Genomic DNA, 25714 nt, shown 5'->3' with positions numbered 1-25714 from the left:
CACAGTACTCTGCACTAAGATCACCCTGGTGTTGATGGATGCTCACTGTGTTATCATGCGTCCAATCTTACAACAGTAATTACACTTCCAAAGTACTTGTTGGCTTGAAAGTTCCTTGAAATGCTGTGACTGGCACTGCATGAAGGTTTATCTTCCTTTTATCATGAGCTCCTGATCCTGTGCATCTCCATAAAGCTACAGTGACAGTCCTAAAATCCAGACTGTTTGGGGATTGGGTCAATCCAAATTTTCCAGGTTGCCAGGCAATACCTTTAAAATTCAAATTTAAGGAGAATAAAGGAGAGGTGAAAAGGCAAATGTCTATAGTCTATTCACAACTCATTTTTCCATATTAAATAGAAAGAACAACAAAACAAAACCCACTAAATTTTAAAAGTTTTTGAGAAAACTGGATTCTCGGGTGGTCCAGATTTCTGGCATCCAGAATTTTAGACTTTTTCTGTAGTTGTGATGAGGAAGGTAAAACTGATATAAAGTCAATTACAAACAGAATCCCAACCTGACAAGGAGGAGGGAGAAATGTCAGGAATAAGTGCCACAAACTAATGCCAGAAACCAAGCCGCAATGAATCACAACTGAAAGGTAATTCATCCAAAGTTCAGCTCAGTAACTGGTACAAGATCAGCGCAAACATGTAGCCCTTCAAGTGACACATTAAACTTTTAATGCCTATTACATAATGATTGCACCACGCATTGAAAACTGAGTGATGTGACGATTATGTATTATTACAATTAGGGAGCTGAATAGGTAACACTAACAAAATTAATTGGAAGTCAAGCCTCGAAATGGCTCACAAAATTATTTAACAGCTTTGGTTTTATTTCTAGACTGGATCCCTTTGTTGTCATTCACCATTTCTGGTACCACTATAGGATGAAATCTGACCTCAGCCCCTTGCGCAGCCAGGCTATCAATTATTGCTGCACTTTCATTTGCTTCTCCTCAAGGCTGTCAGTACTGAAAGAAACTGAAAGTGCAGCAGTTACCAGCAGTTAGAAGAAGAGACTTTCACAGAGGAACCAGAGGTGAGGCTGCTCCAAATGGCAATCATTTCAGCTCAAAATCTGTGCCTGTAAGTGTAAATTATGGTCTCTGAGCACAGGGACCATGCCAGACAGGTAAAGATTCCCTGATCTATTTCAGTGGCCCACCACGGTTCAAACAGCTAGTGTGGGGACAACACTCCACTCCAAGCCACATGTGATCTCCTGAGAATGGTGGAAAAAAAAAACCCAGAAATCTGAGCTAACATGGGGGAAAAACTGTAATTTCCAAACCATTAGACATTTGAGGAGATAATGTTACCCTTGATAATTCCTTTAAGCATCACCTTCAATAACATTAATGATCACTTCTGCTGGTCTCACTAATTGAACACAGATTATAACACAATAATTGGGTCCTTGTTTTAATGTTAATTCCAAATTACTCTCTGTCAAAAAATTCCAAAAATCTAAACGTTCCAGTTGTCCCTAATCCAATGCACCTGTATCTCATTTAACATGTGGGTTAGCCATGTTCAACCAGATTAAAAATAGAATGAGTCTGACTCAGAATGAAGGCAATAATTTTAAGAACAATGGAAGAAGTTTAGTCGATCTGGTTGGATTGCAACGATATTTTTTTTAGCTTGAAGGATGCATGGAAGAGGAATAATTTTGCTGAGAATGAGTCATTCTGTGGCTGCCTGTGGTGAATTGAATCTATGAAGAGTGCACAGCCCACAGGAACTCAAGGCTATATTATCAAACCTCAACAGGTGTGCCCACAAATCAAAGTGGCCCATCTGAGTCATCAACAAGGAATACAAGAGACACAATGTAAAAAGTTTTAACTTTTTTTTCAAAAACCACATCAATCTATTATTATTTCCTAACTTTTTGTTTTGTGAAAGCCACCTAAAAACCCCAATTAAACTCCGGCACATTTTGAAGGGTGGCAGGAAACCAGAGTACCCGGATAAAATCCACGAAAACACAGGAGAACGTACAAACCCCTTACAGACAGCGCCAGATTCGAACCTTTGCACTGTAATAGTGTTGCGCTAACCAATACACTAACTATGCCTTGCACGCGGAGGTGCATCAAACCAAACTCGACGTGGAGAGACACTGAGTGCACAGAAGCTTAGATGGACAACATAACTTCAAAGCAAGAGAAAGAAAGTTAGGCCAAGTTATTGTAGAACATAGTGAATAGGCATTTGAAGGCAGAGTGGTGAGTGGTGGATGGTCAAGAGCAGTGGTTTTCAAACTTTTTTTCCCACCCCCTCACATACTGCCTTAAGCAATCCCTTATTAATGACAGCACATGGCACAGGGATTGCTTAAGGGGGTATGGTGAGGGAGGGAAAGAGTTTGAATACCCGCTGTTTTAATCATACCTCATTGACTCGTTACGTGCACGGTTTCATAACTCCAAAGGAAATGGACCAATGACAGTTTTTTTTGAATCAGAATAATTGGGTCTAGAACGGTGGTTCTCAACTTATTTTATCCCACTCACAACCCACCTTAAGTAATCCCTTACTAATCACAAAGCACCTAAGGTGGGATGTGAGTGGGAAGAAAAAGTTGGAAAACCACTGGTCAAGAGGTTATAAATAAAGAATAAAGACCGTGGTGAACTGAAGAGATGAAAGAGATTACAGAGAAAGGGAGTATGAACCAGGAAAAGGCCCTCTGCTCCCTGAATGATATGTGAGCACTTTGGTTGGGACTGATGGCAGTGAAATGTCAGAAGGGGATCGAAGCTAAACTACAACTCACCCCATCAACACAGGCTTAAACACTCGATCTGTATTCTGTGGTTAGGAAGAATGAGCGGGATCTTGTGGTGACCATATGTAAGTAGATGTCAAGATGTTTTTACTAGTGGGAGAATCCCTAATGAGGGGATGAAGTTTCAAGATTAGGGGCTGGTTATTTCAAAGTGAGGCATATGGAAATTAATTTTTGCAAGGAGTCTTTGGGAGTCTCTACTCCAGGAATGCTAATTTGAAGTATTTACAGAGAAGATCATTTTTTTTAAAAGATGTGGTGTGTGGGGTGAGGAGGGAAGTAACTGAGGACGACAGCAAACTAGCGTAGAGGATTTGAGGCCTGGGGTAGATCAAACATGACTATCAGGGAGACTTGAGAGGCCAACTGACTTACCCCTGCTATTTTTGGGGTTCAGCCAAACCACATGTGGTATCAAAGTGGAGTACACAAACCCGTTGGAGAAACTCAGCTGGTCATGCAGCATCAATAGGAAGTAAAAGGATGGTTAGCACATTGCAGTTACAGAACCAGTGATCAGGACAGGGGTTCAAATCGAACGATCTGTAAGGAATCTGCACGTTCTCCCCATGGCTGTGTGGGTTTCCTCTGGGGCTCCTTCAAAACGTACCAGGGATTTTAAGTCAACTGGGTATAATTGGCGGCACGGGCTCGTGGCTTACCGTGCTGTATGTCTAAATTTAAAATTTGAAGGGTAACCAACATTTCTGGCCTGGGCTCTTTGTCAGAAATAAGAATAAAAACAGGCAGGTTCCAGAATAAAAAGATAGGTGAAAGTACGAGGAGAGGAGGGAGGAAGGGACAGGGGAACAGCACAGGGTAACAGGTAAGAGATTATAGGTGTAGAAGAGAAAAAAAGGCGAGAAGTAATGGGGAGAGGGTCAAGGGTAGTTATTTGATAGAAGGAAGGGAAGCAGGTAGAGAGCTGGAGGAAAGGAGACCGAAGGACAGAGAGAGAGAGAGAGAGAGAGAGAGAGAGAGAGAAAGAATTGGGGGCGGGGATTAATGGAAATTGGAGCTCAATGTTCATTGTAGCAGAGCCAAAACCCATCAGGGTCCCAGAGAATTTGCACCTTCTGATTAAAATCAAATGTCCCCCATTGGTGGGCAAGACAATCATTGTCCTCACTCAGTGCCCTTGAGGAATGCTTCCCCCAGAGATGTTCCCTGTAACGCCGGAGGAGGAAAAGGATGAGGGCGGAATATGAGTAAACACCCGCGTGGTGTTACATAAAGTTCACAAGAATGCATATTAAAAATGTTAAATAGAGCTACAGACAAAGGAAAGCAAATATGTTAAGTGTGAGTAAGCTCTGTGAAGATGGATGTGGGGGTGTTTAGGTCTGTTTTTAAAAACATACAAGGAGTTTTTTTCCACTAAAGACATGCATCAGTATTACAACATGATAGTTAATATTCCATTACTAATCAACTGAGCTGAGGAACAGCTCGAAGAATGTCACACCAACGCCCCCAACAATATATCACGCTGTGCCTGAAGATATTTGTTGTCATTTAACCCTCTTCTACTCCAAGACACACATGGATTCAAGATGAGCTTAACTCCCACCAACTAAAGCAACATTAAACTTCAACATAGTGATAACTCCTTCTTCTAAGTCACAACATAGATATTTAATACTTTGGACTCTGGCCATTTTTAACCATTTACAAAAAAAATTCTGGACTGTGTCCATGGATAAAGTAGAGTGCAAACTCCAGTAAGAACCAGAGACATGGAGTCCAATGGGTTAAGAAAAACAGAGCAGGAGTTGGTTCTTTGAGCCTACTCCATCATTCAGTTGGATCATGGCAAACTGCAACTTGCACTGAACTTCACTTTCTTGCCTGTCCTCCAGAATCCTAAACTCCTCTGCAGTTCAGAAAAAAAATCTGTCAACCTTGAATAATTAGCTGGTGATGACACTTCAAGAGCACGTTGTGTTGCAACACTCCCAAAATGTGAAATGCTTAATTTCACCAGATAATTATTTTAGAAGTAACCAATCCCAACTTCTCAATTTACTGCAATGATTTGATGTTAATGGGAAGGGGCAAACTGGTGCAAGAGTATTGGTAAGCCAGGACACTCGCCTTCATGCATTGGTTCTAAATTGGACTCACCCCTGCTGATCTGCTCCAGAAGTCAATGAACTCAGTGTGCAGGGGAAAGACAATCAGCAGTCTCTCCGATAAGGGGTGAATGATCAAAGGCAAATTCTCCCCCTAGGTCTCCATCATCTTTCTCCATTCCTGAAGCACAGGATTTGCCAGTTCCAATGGTGCATATCCCTGGAGGTTTCATTGCATCCCTTCCATCCTCACATACCAGCTGTTGATTGCCTCAACACCTTCTCAGCAGTATCCTTCCTCTATCAATAAAATACTATAGCACAATACAGGCCCTTCGGCCCTCAATGTTGTGAAAACCCATATATTCCTCAAAAAGGAACTAAACCCTCCCTACCCTGTAACCATCTATTTTTCTTCCATCCATGTGCCCATCGGAGAGTCTCTTAAATGCCCCTAATGTTTTAGCCTCCACCAGAATCCCTGGCAAGGTATTCTGGACAACCACAACACTCTGTGCATAATTAAAAAAAAACTTGCCCCTGATGTCTCCCCTAATCTTCCCTCCCTTCACTTTGTACAGATGTCCACTGGTGTTTGCTGACCCTTCCCTGGGAAGCAGGCACTCTCTATGCCTCTCATAATCTTGGAGATCTCTATTAAGTCTCCTCTCAACCTTCTGTGATCCAAAAAGAAAAGTCTCAGCTCTACTAACCTTGCTTCATAAGACTTATTTTCCAATCTAGGTAACATCATGGTAAATCTCCTCTTCACTATAGCTTCCAAATCCTATAATGAGGTGACCAGAACAGACAGAAGTGTGTACCTCAAGTGTGGCCTCATCAGAGATTTGTGCATTTGCCACATGACCTCTCAACTCGTGAACTCAATCCCCAATTAATGAAGCTCATCATCCCATAGGCCTGCTTAACTATCCCATCAACCTACACAGGGATGTATGGATTTGGTCCTCAATGTCTCCCTGTTCATTGACACTCCTAAGTAACCGGACATTAACCTGATACGAAGCTTTCTGGCTTGTCCTTCCAAAATGCATCACCTTACACTTATCTGGATTGAACTCCATCTGCCACTTTTCAATCCAACTCTGCACCCTGTCTTTATCGTCTTGTTCCATCCACACGCTTCCAACCTTTGTATCATCCACAAACTTTCTGACCCATCCTTCCACTTCATCCAGGTCATTTATAAAGATCACAAAAAGCAGGGGTCCCAGAACAGAACTTTGTAGAACTCCACTAGTCACTGACCTCCAGGAAGAAAACTTTCCTACCACTACTACACTCTGCTTTCTAAACGAAAGCCATTTTTTTTATCCACACAGCCAAAGTTCCTTAGATCCCATGCCTCATGGCTTTCTGAACAAGTCTCTCATGAGGGATCTTGTCAAATGCCCATTATCCAATTTTTTGTCCCAAACCTCTCCTTGACTATTTATTAGGATCAACAAGAGATAATAGGTTGTTGGTGGGGGAGGGGGGGGGCAGTGGGGGGAGTCACAACCACAAATGGAAAGGGAAGGGGGTGGGGAACTGGAGGAAAAGAGATAGAGGCTACTATGCCCTCCCTCCCTTATCCACCTATTACCTCCTGTCTATGGGTCTGAGCTCCTCCCCCTACCTTAAACTCAATGGCTTAATCTTGAATAACTGTTCCCAACAAACAATGTTCCCTTCAGTGTTCACACAGATCTTAAAAACATTAAGAAAATTAGAGTTGCCAGAGTTTATGAACGAGTTTAATTTGAGTTGCTTGCTCCACAAATCTTGTAAAATCACAGCAGCTATTTTTCTACATTATCTACATTCCATCACACAGCACCAAGATTTGAAGAGCTCAAAGCCATTGTAGATACTTATTTCCTTCCCATCAAGTGGCAATAAACACATTTCCCTCTGTGTAATAATTCGAGTTACAAAGACACCAAATAAGACAAAATTTTCAATCACAAAGGAATCAAAAAACCTTTCAGAAACACATCAATATTCAATGAGATTGTTTCATCTTCCAAATCCCATTAGAGACCTTAAAATAGTTGCATCCCCGTCCCTGTGCAAGACCCGGCTTTACAAAATGTCACATAACTGTGACCTTCTGATTTGCTTCATCGTCTCCTTCACAACATTCAGCTTACTTTATCAATCCATATGGCAGCAAATCTCCTCATAGGCTTCCTTAATCAAAGGTTATCAGAGTCAAGTAAAACCAATCCCTCACAACCTGTTAGGATTTGTTGTCAATAAGTTTTAAAATGTTGTTTGAAATCATCCATAAAAATAGTGGAAAAGGCAAGATACATTACAGCACAATACAGGCCCTTCAGCCCACAATTTTTCTATGTTTCTATGGAATAGAAATTGATCCATTTTGCTGGTCTGACTTATGTTGGGACTACATGACTAACACAATGAATGTAAAGTATCGGCTGTTGCAATATAACTTCTTGCATCAGCTATACCTCACTCCAGAAAAGTTACATAAATTCAAATCGGAAATATCAGACCAATGTTTTCAATATTGTGAAGAATAGGTACTTTCTTGCATTCAACCTGGTCATGCCCTGAAGTGACGATTTTCTGGGAAGATTTGGAAATTATTGGAAATCGATTCCCTCAGGCGCCTGAATTATTTTTATTGGGGAATTTATAAGATGTAAGACCCAAATTGAGCCTGTCGAAATGGCAATTAAAATTCATTAAGCTTGCTTTAGCAGTGGCCAGGAAATGCATAGAAGTTACTTGGAAATCTGATTCCCAACTAGGTTAGACCCGCTGGAAGATAGAAATGTATAACTGTGTTCCCCTGGAGAAGATCACCTATGACCTCAGAAGCAGGTAGGATGTATTTTCAAGAATATGGAATTCATACCCAAGGTACATAGGGGTAAATCTTTAATGATTCCCTCCTCCTGTCTCTTTCCCCCCGGTGCTCGCAGCGCCGAGACCCTCGATAAGTCAGGTTATTTGTCCTTTGTTGGGAATGGGGTTTGTCCGAGGTGAAGCCTTGTTCTCACTTTCTTTAATATTAACATGCGGGCCGATATTTGTACTATTTCATTAATATCATTGATATTGATGCTTTTCTTTTTGATTATTCTTTTGACTGCATGTTGATTGAAAATTGTCAAAAAATATTCAAAGGTGAGAAAATTTTCTTTGAATAAGTATTTATGGTTTTCAGTGGTTGTTACACCCAAATAGGTAAATTCATTTCTTACAATTTTAAAAGGAAGGTTAGAATTTATCAGTGCCAAATTATTCAAAGGAAAAAGTTCATTCTTATGTCGATTTATAAACTTTAAAATAGACTAATATGAAAAATTAAAGAAAGCAATAAATCATCTGCATAAACCAGTACGTTTTGAAGGGTGGGAGGAAACTGGAGTCACCGGGGAAAACCCACGCAGACACAAAGAGAACGTACAAACTCCTTACAGACAGCACGGGATTTGAACCCCAGTCCTGATAACTGGAACTGTAACAGTATTGCACTGACCTCTAAGCCAACTGTGCCGTCCTTTGGTGTTTACTAATCTTGCCCTATAAAAAAGGTGCTGGCTGTCAACTTTATCGATCTCTCTCAATCATTTAGACCTGTATTAAGTCACCAATCACCCTTCTTCACTCCAAAGAGAAAAGCCCGAGCTCGATTAACCTTGCCTCATAAGACGTATTTTCCAATCCAGGAAACATGTTGGTGAATATTCTATACATCCCCTCATCCACATCCTTCCCGTGATGAGGCAACCAGAATTGAACACAATATTCTAAGTGTGGACTCATCAGAGATTTGTGGAGCTGCAACATCACCTCACAAGACAATGACATCAACTATTAGCCTTTTGGATAGTGTGTTTCTTTGGCTTCTGATTAGTCAGGTGACCATGGTGAGAATGTGGAGCCAAAGGTCAGGTGATGAGACATCTACAGCCAGAATATTGGCCGCAGTATGAAAAGCTTGCATGGGCCCCATGAACAGAATAATCTTCTTCAATGCTGTAAAGCTTTTATAATTCTGTGATTTTATCATCTCTCATGGGTCTCACTGCAGCTAGAGTGACTATGTTGTCCTAAATGTTATGTTTGTAAATTCAACTGTTCATCATTGAAATATATCAAATTCTTAGCCAGTACCGAAATACCAATTATTTACTTGGTTAACATCCCAGAGGACAGTATTAACTTAGATCAATGATTAAATATCGGAGTGCATTGACAATGAATATACGCCTACTTGACACAGACCTGTATCATTTATTCAAAGATATTCAGAGGCAAGAAAAAATATTAGGGAAAGAGCGTACAGACTCTTAAGAAGCTGTGGGTTTTATCCCAAACAATGATTGTCCAGATTCAGTTGGCCAACTGTGACATGATCATTGAATAATGGATTACAAGGCCATTATAGAGGTTGGAGAAGAAACCAGGCTTTTGGTGTTTTGAACACATTTTTCCAAGCCGTGGCAGTGATGTTGCTGCTCCACTGACCTCTTACCAGAAACTTTCTGTCAAATTGGGAGTTTGGCTGAGGATGAAAATGCAGTTCATGCAAACCATTTTACTGAAGAATAATTGGCCAGAGCTCATTGCCTTGACTTGCACATGATGCATCATCTTTTTGGGCAGTTGTTCAGAATCAGGATTTATTGCCATGAACAAGTCACAATGTTCGGTGTTTTGTGGCAAAATCATATTACAACCGTCTTATGACATTACTATAAAAAATAAAATTATAAATAACAATAACAGGGCACGAAAAGTAAGGGAGTGACTTGGTTCACTGATTATTCAGGAATCTGATGGCGGTGGGGAAGGAGCCGTCCTTGTGCCGCTGAGTCCTCTCGTCTTTAGGCTCCTGTACCCTTTTCCCCAATGATAGCAGAGTGAAGAGGGCATGGCCTGGGTGGTGGTGGGGTCTTTGAGGATAGAGGCTGCATGTTTAAATAAACCTCACAACAGATCAGCATCAACCCGATGTTACTATCATTCACTGTTGGCTGCATATCCTTGCCATTTATTCTGGTTGTGAAGTTGAATAATAAAATTGTCCAGTGCACAGAGAGGAGATACGATTCTGGAATGGTGCAGAAAATAGAGGGTTGTAGTTATGGGTGATTTCAACTTCCCTAAGTATTTACTGGCAACTCCTTACTGCTAGAGGGATAGATGGGGTTGAATTTGTCAAGTGTGTCGAAGAAGGATTCCTGACATAGTATGTGGACCAGCCAACATGAGGAGAGGCCCTACTGGATCTAGTTCTGGGTAATGAACCTGGCCAGGTGATGGACCTCACAGTGGGGTAGCATTAAGAGTGACTATAACTCCCTGAGCTTTACCATAGTTATGGAAAAAGATAAAAACAGACAAAATGGGGAAGGGCTAATTATGATGGGATGAGGCATGAATTAGCCAGAGTAAAATGGAAACAGATGTTCAAGGGAGAAAGCACAGAACTAATGTGGAGGACATTTAGGGACCATTTGTGCTAGGTTTGGGATAGGTATATCCCACTGGAACAAGGAAAAGATGGTTGGAAAAGGGAACCATGGTTGACAAAACAGGTGAGGCAGCTGGTTATGAAAAGAAGGAAACATATATTAGATATAGGAAGCAGGAAACAGGAAGGGCTCAGGAGAAATATATGGTAGCCAGGAAGGAGCTTAAGAAAGAATTTAGGAGAGCTCGAAGGGGGCATGAGAAGGCCCTGGCATGTAGGATTAAGGAGAATCTCAAGGCGTTCTATGCATGGGGGAAGAACGGAAGGATGACAAGATTGAAGTGGGGCAACTAAAGGATAAAGGAGGCAACATATGTCTGGAGGCGGAGGAGGTCCTAAATTAATATTTTGCTTCAGTATTCACAAGACCTTGATCAGGGTGAGGTCAGAAAAGAACAGACTTGTGTGCGAGCAATGTTGAGATTAAGGAAGAGGAAGTGTTGAATCTTTTTAAAAACATTAAGATTGATGTTCCTATGCAACCTAGATTGTATACCTAAAATGGATGAGAGGGGGGGGGGTTGGGGGGTGGCTTGGGAGGAGGGAGGGGGGGGAGAAAAAGTCACTGTATATGTGTGAAAAAGAAAAAGTGTATATCATGGCTAATGTGATTTATGGTGTGAAAAATAAAAAAATTTAAAAAAAAGAGATTGATGTTCCTGGGGCTGGATGCGATATACCCCAGGTTGCTAATGGAAATGAGGGAAGAGAAAGCTGGGACAGTTGCTATGATCTTTGAGTCCTCTTTGGCTACAGGGGAGGTGCCGGAGGATTGGAGAATGGCAAATGTATTCCCCTGTCTAAAAATGGGAATTTTAGGCTGGTGTGTCTTTCATAAAACTATTGGAAAGGATTCTTAAGGGCAGGATCTATGAGCATTTGGAGAAGTACAGTCTACTCAAGGATAGTCAGTTTGGCTTTGTGAAGGGAAATTTGTGCCTCACGAACCTAATTGAGTTCTTTGAGAAGGTAACAAAATAAACAGATGAGGATAAGGCAGAAGATGTGATCTACTTGGATTTTAGTAAGGCATTTGACAAGGTTTCCCCATGAAAGATTCATTAAGTAAGTCTTGAAGCATGGGATCCATGGAACCTTGGCTGTTTGAATAAAACATTGGCTTAAAGGTAGAAAGCAGAGAGTAGTAGTAGAAGGAAAGTATTCTGCCTGGAGGTCAGTGACTAGTGAAGTACCTTAAGGATCTGTTCTGGGACCCCTACTCTTTGTGATTTTTATAAAAGACCTGGATGAAGAGGATGGGTCAGTAAGTCTGAGGAAAATACGAAGGTTGGAAGAGTTGTGGATAGAGCTGAAGATTGTCAAAGGTTGCAAAAGGATATAGACAGGATGCAGAGTTGGATGGAAAAGTGGCAGAAGGGTTCAATCCAGATAAATGTGAGGCGATGCATTTTGGAAGGACAAACAGAAGGCAGGGCACAGGGTTAACGGTCGGTTACTTAGGAGTGTGAATGAACAGAGGGACCTTGAGGTCCGAATCCATACATCCCTCAATGGTCATCGCACAAGTTGATAGGATAGTTAAGACGGCCTATGGGACATTGGGCTTCATTAAAAGGGGGGTACAAGTTCAGGAGTCAAGAGGTCATGTTGCGACTCTACAAATCTCTGGTGAGACCACACTTGAAGTATTGTGTTCAGTTCTGTTCACCTTATTACAGGAAGGATGTGGAAGCCATGGAGAGGATGCAGAAGAGATTTACCAGGATGTTACCTGGACTGAAAAATAAGTCTTATTTGGCAAGGTTAGCAGAGCTGTGACTTTTTTCTTTGGAGCGTAGAAAGTTGAGAGGAGACTTGATAGAGGTCTACAAGATTATGAGGCATAGATCAGGTGGACGGCCAGCATCTGTTTCCCAGGGCAGGATCAGCAAACACCAGAGGATGTCAGTACATAGTGAAGGGAGGGAAGTTTAGGGGTAAGTTTTTTTATAATAATAATAATAATAATAACAATTACAGCACGGAAACAGGCCATTAGGCCCTTCTAGTCCGCACCGAACCAAACACCCCTTTCTAATCCCACCTCCCTGCACAATGCCCATAACCCTCCATCTTCCTCTCATCCATATACCTGTCCAACCTTTTCTTAAATAATACAATTGACTCCGCCGCCACTATTTCTCCCGGAAGATCATTCCACACAGCTACCACTCTCTGAGTAAAGAAGTTCCCCCTCATGTTACCTCTAAACCTCTGCCCCTTAATTCTTAACTCATGTCCTCTTGTTTTAATCTTTCCTCCTCTTAACGGAAATAGTCTATCCACATCCACTCTGTCTATCCCTTTCATAATCTTAAATACTTCTATCAAATCCCCTCTCAACCTTCTACGCTCCAAAGAATAAAGACCCAATCTGTCCAATCTCTCCCCATACTCCAGATGCTTAAACCCAGGCAACATTCTGGTAAACCTTCTCTGCACTCTCTCCACTCTGTTTATATCCTTCCTATAATTAGGCGACCAGAACTGCACACAGAACTCCAAATTAGGCCGCACCAACGTCTTATACAATCTCAACATCACCTCCCAACTCCTATATTCCATGCAATGATTGATAAAGGCCAGCATACTAAAAGCCTTCTTCACCACCCTATTCACGTGAGTTTCTACCTTCAGGGAACGATGTACCGTCACTCCTAAATCTTTCTGCTCTTCTGTATTCCTCAATGCTCTCCCATTTACCACATATGTCCTATTCTGATTCTTCTTACCAAAATGAAGCACCTCACACTTATCAGCATTAAATTCCATCTGCCATTTTTCAGCCCACTTTTCTAAGCAGCCCAAATCCCTCTGCAATCCTAGAAAACCTTCTTCATTATCCACTATTCCACCTATCTTAGTATCGTCTGCATATTTACTAATCCAATTCACCACCCCATCATCTAGATCATTAATGTATATAACGAACAACAATGGGCCCAATACAGATCCTTGAGGCACACCACTGGTCACCGGCCTCCAACCTGACAGACAATTATCCACTACCACTCTCTGGCCTCTCCCTTTCAGCCAATGTTCAATCCATTTGACTATCTCAAAATTTATACCTAAAGACTGCACCTTCCTAACTAACCTTCCATGTGGTACCTTATCGAAGGCCTTACTGAAGTCCATATAGACAACATCCACTGCGCTACCCTCATCCACATTCCTAGTCACCTCTTCAAAAAATTCAATCAGATTGGTCAAACATGACCTTCCTCCCACAAATCCATGTTGAGTACTCCTGATCAGACCCTGTCTATCCAGATGTTTATAAGTACTATCTCTAAGAATTTTCTCCATTAATTTACCTACCACAGACGTCAAACTTACAGGCCGATAGTTGCCAGGCTTCCTCCTTGAACCCTTTTTAAATAACGGAACCACATGCGCAATGCGCCAATCCTCCGGCACTATCCCCATATCTAATGACATTCGAAAAATTACCGCCAGAGCCTCTGCTATTTCCTCCTTCACTTCTCTCAATGTCCTGGGGAAGATCCCGTCTGGTCCTGGAGACTTATCCACCTTTATATTCTTCAAAAGCCTTAAAACTACACCTTTTGTAATCTCTATATTCCCCATATTTACCCAATTTGCTTTTTTTATCCCACATCTCCCAATATCCTTCTCCTTAGTGAATACCGAAGAAAAGAAACTGTTCAATATCTCCCCCATTTCTCTAGGTTCCACACACAGTTTTCCACTCTGATTTTCTAAGGGACCAATTTTGTCTCTAGCTTTCCTCTTACCATTAACATATTTGTAGAACTCTTTTGGATTTGTTTTCACCCTGCTTGCCATAGTTTTCTCGTACCTTCTTTTAGCTTTCCTAATTCCTCTCTTAAGATTCCTCTTACATTCAATGTATCTTTCAAACATCTCCTTAACTCCATGCTTCTTATATCTAATGTACGCCTCCCTTTTTCTTCGAACCAAGTTTCCAATATTCCTTGAAAACCACGGCTCTCTCAAACCTTTTGCCCCTCCTTTTAACCTAACAGGAACATAAAGCTTTTGCACTCTCAAAATCTGATCTTTAAAAGACTTCCATCTCTCTACTACATCCTGCCCATAAAACAAATTGTCCCAATGCACACCCTGCAAGTCCTTTCGCATCTCCTCAAATCTAGCTTTTCCCCAATCAAAAACCTCAATCCTTGGCCCTGATTTCTCTCTTTCCATAATGACATTGAAGCTGATGGCATTATGATCACTGGACCCGAAGTGCTCGCCAACACTAACCTCCGTCACTTGACCCATCCCATTTGCCAACAGTAGATCTAACACTGCTCCTTCTCTGGTCGGCACCTCTACATATTGTTGTAAAAAACTATCTTGCACACATTTCACAAACTCTAACCCATCCATTCCTTTCACAGAATGTGTTTCCCAATCTATATGTGGAAAATTAAAATCTCCCATAATTACAACCCTGTGCTTATCACAAATATCTACTATCTCCCTACAGATTTGCTCCTCTAGGCCTCGGTCCCCTCCGGGTGGTCTATAATACACCCCTACAAGTGTTACCTCTCCTTTCCTACTCCTCAGTTCCACCCAAATAGCCTCCGTGGATGTGCCCTCTAATCTATCCTTCCTAGGCACCGCTGTAATATTTTCCCTGACAAGCAATGCAACCCCACCTCCTCTTGCCCCTCCAACTCTATCACACCTAAAACAACGAAACCCAGGGATATTCAGTTGCCAATCACATCCCTCCTGCAACCATGTCTCACTAATCGCTACCACATCATACTTCCAAGTATCAATCCACACCTTCAGCTCATCCACCTTTTTTACAATACTCCTGGCATTAAAATATATGAAATTCAGGGATTTCCCATTTTTTAATCCCTGTTTTCCCTCATCTTTAAGAACAACATTATTTACTTTTCCTGACAATTGCCCTTCATCTTCTTCCAGAGCATTTCCCTTCTCTATCACCTGCCCATCCATATTCAAATACTTACTACAAACTTTCATTGTTTTCATTCTAACCTTCTCCTTACTGCTCTGTACTATTTTGTTCCCTCCCCCCAACCATTCTAGTTTAAAGGATCCTGAGTAGCCCTAGCAAATACCTCTGCCAGGATTCTGGTCCCCCTGGGATTTAAGTGTAACCCGTCCTTACTATACAGGTCACATCTCCCCCAAAAAAGGTCCCAGTTATCCAGAAACTTAAAACCCTGCCCCTTACTCCACCCCTTCAGCCACGTGTTAATCCTCCACCTCATCCTATTTCTATTCACACTGTCACGTGGCACAGGGAGTAATCCAGAGATTACCCCCTTTGCGGTCCTTCTTTTTAACTCCCTACCTAACTGCCTGTACTCACTTTTTAGGACCTCTTCTCTAATTCTCCCTATGTCATTGGTACCTACATGTACCACGACCTCTGGCTCCTGTCCCTCCCACTTTAGGATATCTGGGACACGAGCAGCAACATCTCGGACCCTGGCACCAGGGAGGCAAACCACCATCCGGTTCTCCTTGCTGCGTCCGCAGAATCCCCTATCCGTCCTCTTAACTATGGAGTCTCCTACCACAATTGCCCTCCTCTTCCTTTCCCTCCCTTTCTGAGCTACAGGGGCCGACCTCGTGCCGGAGGCACAGCCACTGTCACTCCCCCCAACCTTGATGTCCCCCTCAACAGTGCTCAAAGAGGCGTACTTATTGCTGAGGGTTACATTCACAGGGCTCGTCTCTGGCACCTTACGTTCTTTTGTCCCTCTCCTAACAGTTACCCACCTTTCATCCTCCCGTGGCCCTGGCGTGACCACCTGGCTGTAACTCCTGTCTATGACTACCTCTGTTTCCCTAACCAGCCTGAGGTCATCGAGCTGCAGCTCTAGTTCCCTAACACGGTCTCTGACAATCTGCAGAGCTGCGGGTGCCTGGAATGCCTTGCTAGGGATGGGGGGGTGGAAGCTGACACATTAGGGGCATTTAAGAGACTCTTATACAAATACATGGATGGAATAAAAATAGAGGGTCACAGGGTGCAGGGTGGTCAACATTTTAATTTTCAATTTAGACCTATAGCACAGTGCAGGCCATTTTGGCCCATGAGTTATGTAGCAGGGGTGTAGGTTAATTGGGCAGCATGGACTCGTGAGCTGAAAAGGCCTGTGACCAAGCTCTATGCCTAAATTAAAGATTAAAAGGTTAGCTACCCCTAGTTTAGTACTTTGTTTTAATATATGGGTCAGCACAAGGGCCGAAGGGCCTGCACTGTGCTGTAGTGTTCTATGTTCAATGAGCGTACAATAGAGTCACAAAGATTTTAAGTTCCGTTTCCAACATAAATCTACAGGTCTACACAGGCAAGGCCTTCACTCTTCTTCAGGACATCAATGTCTACTTTGCTGTTGCATCATGTACACATGATGAACTCAGTGATTTTATCCACTTTGCTGCCAACTATCGCCCTAACCTCAAATTTGCTTGGTCCATCTCGAGTAAGACTCTCCCTTTCCTCAATCTCTCTATCTCCATCTCAGGAGACAAACTCTTGACAGACATCTACAAAACCCACCAACTCCTGCAGTGACCTTGACTACACCTCTTCCCATTCTGTCCTCTGTAAGGATTCCATTCCATTCCCTCAATTCCTCTGTCTCCGTCGCATCTTCACCCAGGATGAGGACTTCCACGCTAGAGTATCAGAGATGATCTCCTTCTTTAAAGAACGTGCTTTCCCTCTACCACCATCAACTCGGCACTCATCCGCATGTCCTCCATTACCTGCACATCCACCCTGGACCCCCTCCACCAACACACGCAACAAGGACAGGATTCATTTTGTCCCCATCTACCACTCTACCAGCCTCCACATCCAACACATCCTCCTTCACCACTTGTCTCCCCTCTCCACCTTCTGCAGGGACTACTCCCTCCATGACTCCCTTGTCCATTTCTCCTTCACCAATTGTCCCCTTGATACCTACCTCTGTGACCACAGGAAATGCTCCACTTGCACCCAAACCTCCTCCATCACCACTATTTGGGGCCCCAAACAGGCCTTCCAAGTGAAGCAACACTTCACTTGTGAATCTGCAGGAGTCAGCTACTGAAACCGGTGCTCCCATTGTGGTCTTCCCTATATCGGAGAGACTGGACGAAGACTGGGAGATCGGTTTGAAAAATCTCGATTTCCTTGCTGACATGTCTGTCTATGGTCTCATGTACTGCCAGACTGAGACCACTCATAAATTGGAGGGAAAACACCTCATCTTCCAACCGGGCTCCCTCCAAATGGATGGCATTAATATCAACATCTCTGGCTTTTGTTAAACACCTCCTCCCCAATGCCTCCCCCAGCTCCGTCGCTCCCTCCTCCCTGTCTCCTTTCACACAGATGATAAATTCTTACCTCTCCCCTCACCATATCCAATAACACCTTTTGTGGGTCTGGATTCCTCCACCAGCAGACACTGTCTGAATTCTGGGATTTTCTGCTTCTGGCTCATTCTGCTTATTCCTTGAAGAAGGCCTCAGGCCTGAAACATTGGCAATATATCTTTGTCTTTTATAGGCACAGAAAAGACTGGCTGAGTTCCTCCAGCATTTCGGTGTGTGTTTTACTATAATTCACAGTGTCTGCAGACTTTCATGTTTCACTCACATAAAACTGAAATTCACAAGGAGAGAAGTTAATCTTTTAGTGTAAACTCTACTTGTACTCGGAGTATTGCAAAGTGTGTGCCACTCCACTTCTGAAATGTGGTCTTCCCCAAATCAACAGAAGTAATTTCAAAAGCCAGGATAATGTGCACACATGACCACCTCCTGAATTTAACACACACTTTCTAATCCATAGAGATCTTTCAAGAAGTCATTAACTTGGCCTGCTGCCTTCAGACAATGTCTATTTTTGATTTGGATTAAAAAAACCTTCAGCATCGTTATAATACGTGATTTTATTTTGATTTGTTGAATACCCTCTTATTTTAACTGCCACCATAAAGAACTGGATTTTCCTGATATTTTTGAGAGGAGTTTCTGATGGGCAAGGTTGTGAATTCCTTGTTCAGGATATCCCCATGTGAACCCTTCAGTCAGGAGGTCAGGATGTAGAAATGTCTGGAACCTTTCACAACTTTATGAAATGTTCACAGTAAATCATCGAATTCACCATCGAGAACATCTACAGGGAATGCAGCTGTCTGAGAGCAGCAGCCATCATCAAGGACCCACATCACTCAGCACACGCTCTGTTCTCGCTGCTGCCATCAGAAACGAAGTATAGGTGTGACAAGACTCACACCACCAAGTACAGGAACAGCTCCTACCCCTCCACCATCGGTCTCTTCAACGACAAACTCAATCAGAGACTCATTTAAGGTCTCTCACTCTTGTACTTTATTGATTTTTTTTCTATCTGTATTGCACAGTTTGTTTACATTCATTTATTTAGAGTTGAGAACAGCTTTTTTGTTGCACTACCAATAAGTGGTCATCTGCAGGGTAAAGAATCTCAAGGTTATACATAATGTTACTTATGCTCTCTGACAATATATCAGAAATCTAATCAACCATGGACAGCATTGACTGGAGGTCACCAAAGCTAAAGCAAATTGGGGGAAAAAAAATCAAAGAAAATATTCAGCAGGTCGAGCTGCAGCAGTGGAGAGAAACAATTCATGGCCTGAAATGTTAACATTTTCCTCTCCCTGAACGCTGCTCAGTTTCCTAAATATTTGCAGCATTTTGAGAATTCCAGCATCTACGATCGTTTGGTTAGGGACTGGCAAAGATTGTGCCCAGTAACTTTGAAGTACACTATTAACTGGATAATAAAAATGCCTCAGAAATCAAACTATGAGGCAAAGAAGAAGGAAGTTGTAAAGCTTTTTTTAAAAAAACAAATGGATCAGCTGAACTATTACAAATTTAGTGTTGGAAATGTAAAAACTGCAATTATTTAGAAAAGAGGTTATTTGAAAAAAGAATGACAGTAGGCTCTCATCGTGACAAGTTATATTTGAAGAGGATGCATGTGATGTGCCTGCAAACATCTGGGTGGTAAGCAGCACCGTAGTCTCATGGACATTTCAAAGTGCAATTTTGTGAAGGTGATACCCACTGTTATAGCGACAAGATAAGTGGTTGCTGGATGGAGTACAAGCAGCTCCCGGCAGGAAAGCCTTTTTAAGTTCTTTCCGCACACAGTATCAGTATACCTTTCCAAAACACTACATTTTCATACACCAGAAGACTATAAGATACAGGAGCAGAAGTAGGCCATGTGGCCTGTCAAGGCTACTCCACAATTACATCATGAGCCGATTCATCTTCCCACTCATCCCCACTCCCCTGCCTTCTCACCATAATCTTTGATACCCTGACTACATATCAATCTCTATCTTAAATACACCAAATGACCTGGCCTCCCTCCCCAGCCACCCGTGGCAGCAGATTCCAAAGCTTCACTGCTCTCTGGCTCAAGCAATTCCTCCGCATTTCTGTTTTAAATGGGCTCCCTTCAATCCTGAAGTTGTGCGCCCTTGTCCTTGACTCCTTTACCATGGGAAACAACTTGGCCTCATCTACTCTGCCCTAGCCTTTCAATGCTTCTATGAGATCCACCTCATTGTTGTGAAGTACATTGCTAGAGCTGTCAAACATTCCTCATATGCTAATTCCTTCATTCAATAATCATTCTTGTAAATCTCCTCTGAATCCTCTCCAATGCCAGTACATCCTTCCCTCAATAAGAAGCCTAAAACTTTAACCCTTACTCCAAATGAGGCCTCACTAGTGATTTGTAAAGTCTCATTGGTGGCTCTTTTACAGCATACATGTTAGACCTTTTACAAACATTTTTATGAAGGTGAGCAGTAAGGAAACCTCCAGGACCGGATTGCAACCATAAGTGCTGGAGTAAATCAATTCCCGAGGTAAAACTGAAAACAACTACCAGGATCACCACTGTTCAGCTGTTTCACTTACCGAGTCACAGAAAACATGAACAGAGGAGCTGAAAATGAGCAAATTCTTGGGACATGGTAGTGAAGCCTGCTGCCTCAAATCTCCAGGGACCTTAATTGGATCTTGACCTCTGTGTCAATGCTGTGATCCAGTTCAATTGTCAACTTTAACAGTTGCCTGAGGCAACAGTTTCCAGCAGTCATCAAGAAAAATACTGTAGATGCAGGGATTCTGAAATCAAACTGAAAATGCTGGGAATACTTTGTCTGCTCTCATTGTGACTGTTTGGATTTTCACTGGATACTACAATTTATACAAATAATGTTGTTTGGTTAATTGGACTGTAATTTATTCCATATTTAAAAAATAAACCAAGGAGAGTTTATGGGCATGTGAAAAGTACATGGGAACAAAATGATGTGGATGATCTAGTGAGTGCTGGATATGATGGGCCAATGGACTCCTTCATTGGTAAGTAGGTCAGGAAGGAAAACTGTAGGCATATCAGCAGGGCCAATTTTGGGACATGGTTTGGTATCTCTTTTCCTCAGATTGGCTCTGTTGGGATTTAACAACGTCTATTTCTTTTAGAGGTAGACGACTTCAGACCATGGTTTAGGGTATCTTGTGGAGACCCAACCCTGAGATACATGTGCTGTAATATGTATTTAATTCAAGCATCAAGGCTGAGGGACATCTAATAGTCTTGAACATTATGCAGAGATTAAATGCGTCAAAAGTAGAGGAAATTAAATTACAAGCAATAAATATATAATGGCCGCCATTAGATGCAGCGATGTATTTAGAAGATGCTGACTCATCCAATAGACTTCTTCTATTCCTTAATGCCATCTGACCTGATGTTCCTCCAGCGTTTCCACATCAGCAGTGCTTGTGCTTCTCTTCTACTTTGAGTTGGATCCTTTCTCAATGTTACTCTGTGTTGCTGTGAGGTGCAGCAATGAACTGAATCTACAGAAAGGATGTATTAGAATTCATTTCCTGCACTCATTCCCTAGTCAGTATTGTATATCCTCACCAGGTTTCTATGAGGATACCTCAGTGCTTCTGGATAGATGGAGGCATTTAGGATGCAGTCGAAATCAGACCCCTGCCAGAGAGCTCTGAGTGTGAACAAGATCAAACAAGAATATCTATGGGGAACTCACAATGAAACACAGTCAACTGCGTCAGGAATTGGCATCTGTCCCTGAGCAAGAATCTGTACCTCAGGGCAAAGAGGAGCGAAATTGACAGAAGAATAAAAAAAACATCTGCCTTTATCAAGACTGACAGTTGATTGACATCACTTACAAATGAGAAATTTAAGGTTATGCAGATTAATACATTAAAAATAAATTATAATCTTGGAAGGTTAACTGTTTTACAAATTGTATTTGAAGTCATTTGAAGATTATTAAAAGTGGCTGTGTTTCATAATTCATCAGCAGAATGGACTTTGAACTGTGGTTGAAAGTGGAACCAATTGTCAGGTCCCTCACTTGTACACAAATGACAGATTTTCAGGGTAGGATTAAGGCATTACAGCCCAAAGACTTTGGTGGAATTTATTTTCCTAAAGCCGCGTGTTTTATTCAACTGTGTAATCGGACATGGCAACAGATTATCTCCACAGGGACCAATGAATGGAAGTCATTTCAAAGTTTGTTGGAACTTAATTTAAAATATACAACATTGTATATTGTACAAACACCGAATTTCATGACTTGTACCCTAAAAAAATCTCATGCATTGAGATTTTGGATTAAATTGTGCTCTTTTAATGGTTTACATGGACAGAAATTAAACTTACCTGTAGTAAATTGTGATACCTCAGTGATGTGACTATGATCAAAACCATGGCAAAATTGGACCCCATCTTTTCAGTCATGGTGTACCAATTCAAATCGGCCCTCATACATCGTTAACAGCAAGTCAGTAATATAAGGAAATGGCTCTATTGAAGCTTATTATTAAGACATGAATTAAAAGATCCCCATTCTAACTTTGAACTATGCCACTTAGTTATTTCACACTTAAGAATTCTGTCATTAACCACATAAATTTGACCATCTAAAATGCATCTCCTCATACTTTCCTGGATTGAACCATTTCTAATCTACAGCATATTGTCTACAGTGGCCCAAATTAATGGATAGAGTAAGTCCAAATTAATGGATGGAGTAAGCCCAAATTAATGGATAGAGTAAGCCCAGCCAGCAGAATTGAAATGACTTGACATTAATTTCTTTTCAGAACTATGCTAAATTTAGCACCTTAAATATTCTCAATATTTGAGAGGAATTATTGGTTCAATATCATTTTCCTAAGCTCAAAGAGAATCAGCTCTCTTACGGAGACTAAAATGTCTACTGCTGACAAATGAGGCCAAGATGAGAGGTGATGTTCAGACCTGCAAAATCAGAATCAGAAAAGGTGGTTTTGACAGGGAGATCGGCAATGGTTATGTGAAGCTTTAATGTTGAAACTTTTCCCCTTCATATTCTCAAGGAAAGGATTAATTTAGGACAAACCAGTTGAGAGTAATTACTTCAGTTAAATGAAAATCCCCTTCTAAAAAAAATTCTAGGAATTCTAGGAAATTCTAATATTCAATCAAATTTATTTGTTATTCCTTTTAAAAAGGGGTGGGATGGTTAGAGTAGCAGTTGGTGCAATGCTACTTCAGGGCCAGGGAGCAGGATTCAAATCCCAAGTTTGTACATTCTCCTCATGTCCAGGTGCTCCGGTTTCCTCTCTCTGTTCAAAACCTACAGGGGTTGTAGGCCAATTAGGTGTAATTGGATGGCCCGGGCTTGTGGGCCAAAAGGGCTTGCTACTGTGCTGTATGTCTAAATTAAATCAATAGCCTATGAGCACAGCAAGATCCTATAAATAATTACCCCATTTTAACCCACTAATCTTAAATAATGGTTGAAAGATCAATATTGATATGGTCTCCTGGTAATAATTCCTCTTCTCTTCTTCTACATAAAGGTCTGGAATTCTTTTTTAGCCAAAAGATGCCATTTCCAACAGATGGCATTTCAATATTGCAAAGGTGTCAGCTTCATATTTTTCTTCCCACACCAGAAACCACAGAATCCTGTCTGACAGGCAAGAGAGCAACTGCATATAACCATATAACCACTTACAGCACAGAACAGGCCAGTTCGGCCCTACTAGTCCATGCCGTAACAAATCCCCACCCTCCTAGTCCCACTGACCACCACCCGGTCCATACCCCTCCTGTTCTCTCCTATCCATGTAACTATCCAGTCTTTCCTTAAATGTAACCAATGATCCCGCCTCGACCACATCTGTCGGAAGCTCATTCCACATCCCTACCACCCTTTGCGTAAAGAAATTTCCCCTCATGTTCCCCTTATAATTTTCCCCCTTCAATCTTAAACCATGCCCTCCAGTTTGAATCTCCCCCACTCTTAATTGAAAAAGCCTATCCACGTTTACTCTGTCTGTCCCTTTTAAAATCTTAAACACCTCTATCAAGTCCCCTCTCAATCTTCTACGCTCCAGAAAAAAAAGCCCCAGTCTGCACAACCTTTCCCTGTAACTCACCCTTGGGCCACAACTTCTATTGCAGCAAAATCAAATCCCATTGGGGTTAACAGGAATGAAGCAAATCACGAGCCTAGGTTTTCCTTAAAAGAAGATTCAGAATCAGGATTTGTCAACGTTATGAAGTTCATTGTTTTGCGGTAGCATCATATAATGCAAATAATGAACAAAATAAATTTTAAACATAGTGCAATTAAAATGTCACAGTAAGACAGTATCGTGCTTTGGAAGATCTGACAGAATTGTCAGGAATATTTTGAGGGGCAAATCCAGGGAAATTTTCTGTTATGAATTATGGGGCAAATTTGGATAAACAGATATGACTTGTACGTCTAACTGATACAACAGTGAGTTGCTCAAAATAATAAAAAGGAACATAACAGTAGGGGCTGAGAGATAATTGGACACAAGGACAGAGGGGACTGAGGGCATGTTGTGGATTTGTTTGTGGTCTTGATGAACAAAAAAAGCAATGTGATTGATCAGATGTCTTCTGCTCCCATTGCTCAAAAAAAACCAGCTAAACCTTCACATCTGCAACCTTCACAAAGGATTAAAGCTGCTCTTTAAAAAAAAATTATACATTATTTTAATTCTTCAGACAAAGACCATATACCATTTAACAAGAACAGACTAGAACTGTATAGGGTAGCCACTGGGAAATGCAAATTGTATTGGAATCAAATCTTCACAATCCAGAGGATCATTCTACATGGGAACCTTCAACTTTCAATAGAGCAACAGCAAGTCCCCAGTCCTTTCTCATTGTGAGCCTCAGGTTAAACAGAGTGGTGTTGGGTCTCCTGACTTGAAGCCACGTTGGCCCAAAGTTAAGCTGCAGGGACAGCCTGGGGCTCCCAGTTTAAGACAAAGTGCTTCTGGGATAAACTTAAGATTTTCAAAGCTTCTTTTCCCTTGGTGCTTTTGCACTTGGTTGCTTTACAAGGTAGTTCTGACTTCCCACAGCATAAAACCAACCTGATGTAAACTCTACCTTTTTCTTGGCTTTGGTCCCTGAAGGATTCTGTTCAAAAATTATGGCCTCCTTTCCCTAGGAACCAATCGTTTTGTTGGTTTCTGTACTTCTACCGACTATGTCAAAAGCAGAAAAAAAGGTTAGGATTTCAGACTGTGCTCCCCCCCCCCCCCCCCCCCCCCCATACGTTGTGGCCTGCAGGACGGCCACATGGCTCCAGAGTAACTATATTCTATCCTACTGAACCCTGGAGCCACAGGGGCTTACGCAGATGTGTGGAACACGCTGATTAACAGAACATCATGAATGAGGTCAGTTTTAGCTCTCTGATGGAAACTAAAGCTTTGCCTGGAAGTGGAGTAGCTTGGCCCTTATACCTGCAACAAGTGTGAACCAATTTCCCATCACTACTGCTGTGACATATGATCTCCTGAATTTCATCACCAATTTGAGGCTGCACTTACAGCTGCCAAACCCTAAGATGTGGAATCTCTACCCTAAGTCCCACCACTGCTTGACTGCCTGGAAGCTGCTCATACCAGATTTTTGGAGTTACATTTAGATTACCAAAGCATCTATTGCAAAGACCAATGTATGTGCACGTGATCCTGGCTATCTGCTTATTTAATCCACACAGATCTGCTTACTCAAGTCAGCCCAGATCCATCACTAATTTCAAAAACAAATCAATGTTGAGGAGTCAATTGTCTATATTAATATTTTCCAGACCACAGATGTCCAGTGACTCCATGCTGGGAATTTTAGGAATGGAGTACAGTCTTAGTTTACACAGTTTCAGCTTGAGATCTGACCACTGCTTGTAAATTT

The 25714-nt window shown here is 41.8% G+C and overlaps 1 protein-coding gene across 20 annotated transcripts in view; it reads right to left on the bottom strand.

The window, feature by feature from the left end:
- Window positions 1-25714, bottom strand: part of LOC138749886 (NT-3 growth factor receptor-like) — an 894662-nt gene that overhangs the window by 670673 nt on the left and 198275 nt on the right. For 13 of the 20 annotated variants that reach the window (XM_069911895.1, XM_069911896.1, XM_069911893.1 and 10 more), the window contains one exon: window positions 21189-21303. The exons of 6 other annotated variants lie outside the window; for them this stretch is intronic. In XM_069911895.1, the coding sequence (XP_069767996.1) occupies window positions 21189-21303 (115 nt within the window). Of the gene's footprint in view, window positions 1-21188; window positions 21304-24904; window positions 25003-25714 lie in introns of all 20 variants that reach the window. One more of the 20 variants, XM_069911905.1, reaches the window with a different exon arrangement.

Source organism: Narcine bancroftii, chromosome 14 (assembly GCF_036971445.1).
Source record: "Narcine bancroftii isolate sNarBan1 chromosome 14, sNarBan1.hap1, whole genome shotgun sequence".
NCBI lineage: Eukaryota > Metazoa > Chordata > Chondrichthyes > Torpediniformes > Narcinidae > Narcine > Narcine bancroftii.
This window is presented reverse-complemented; position numbering and strand designations above follow the sequence as displayed.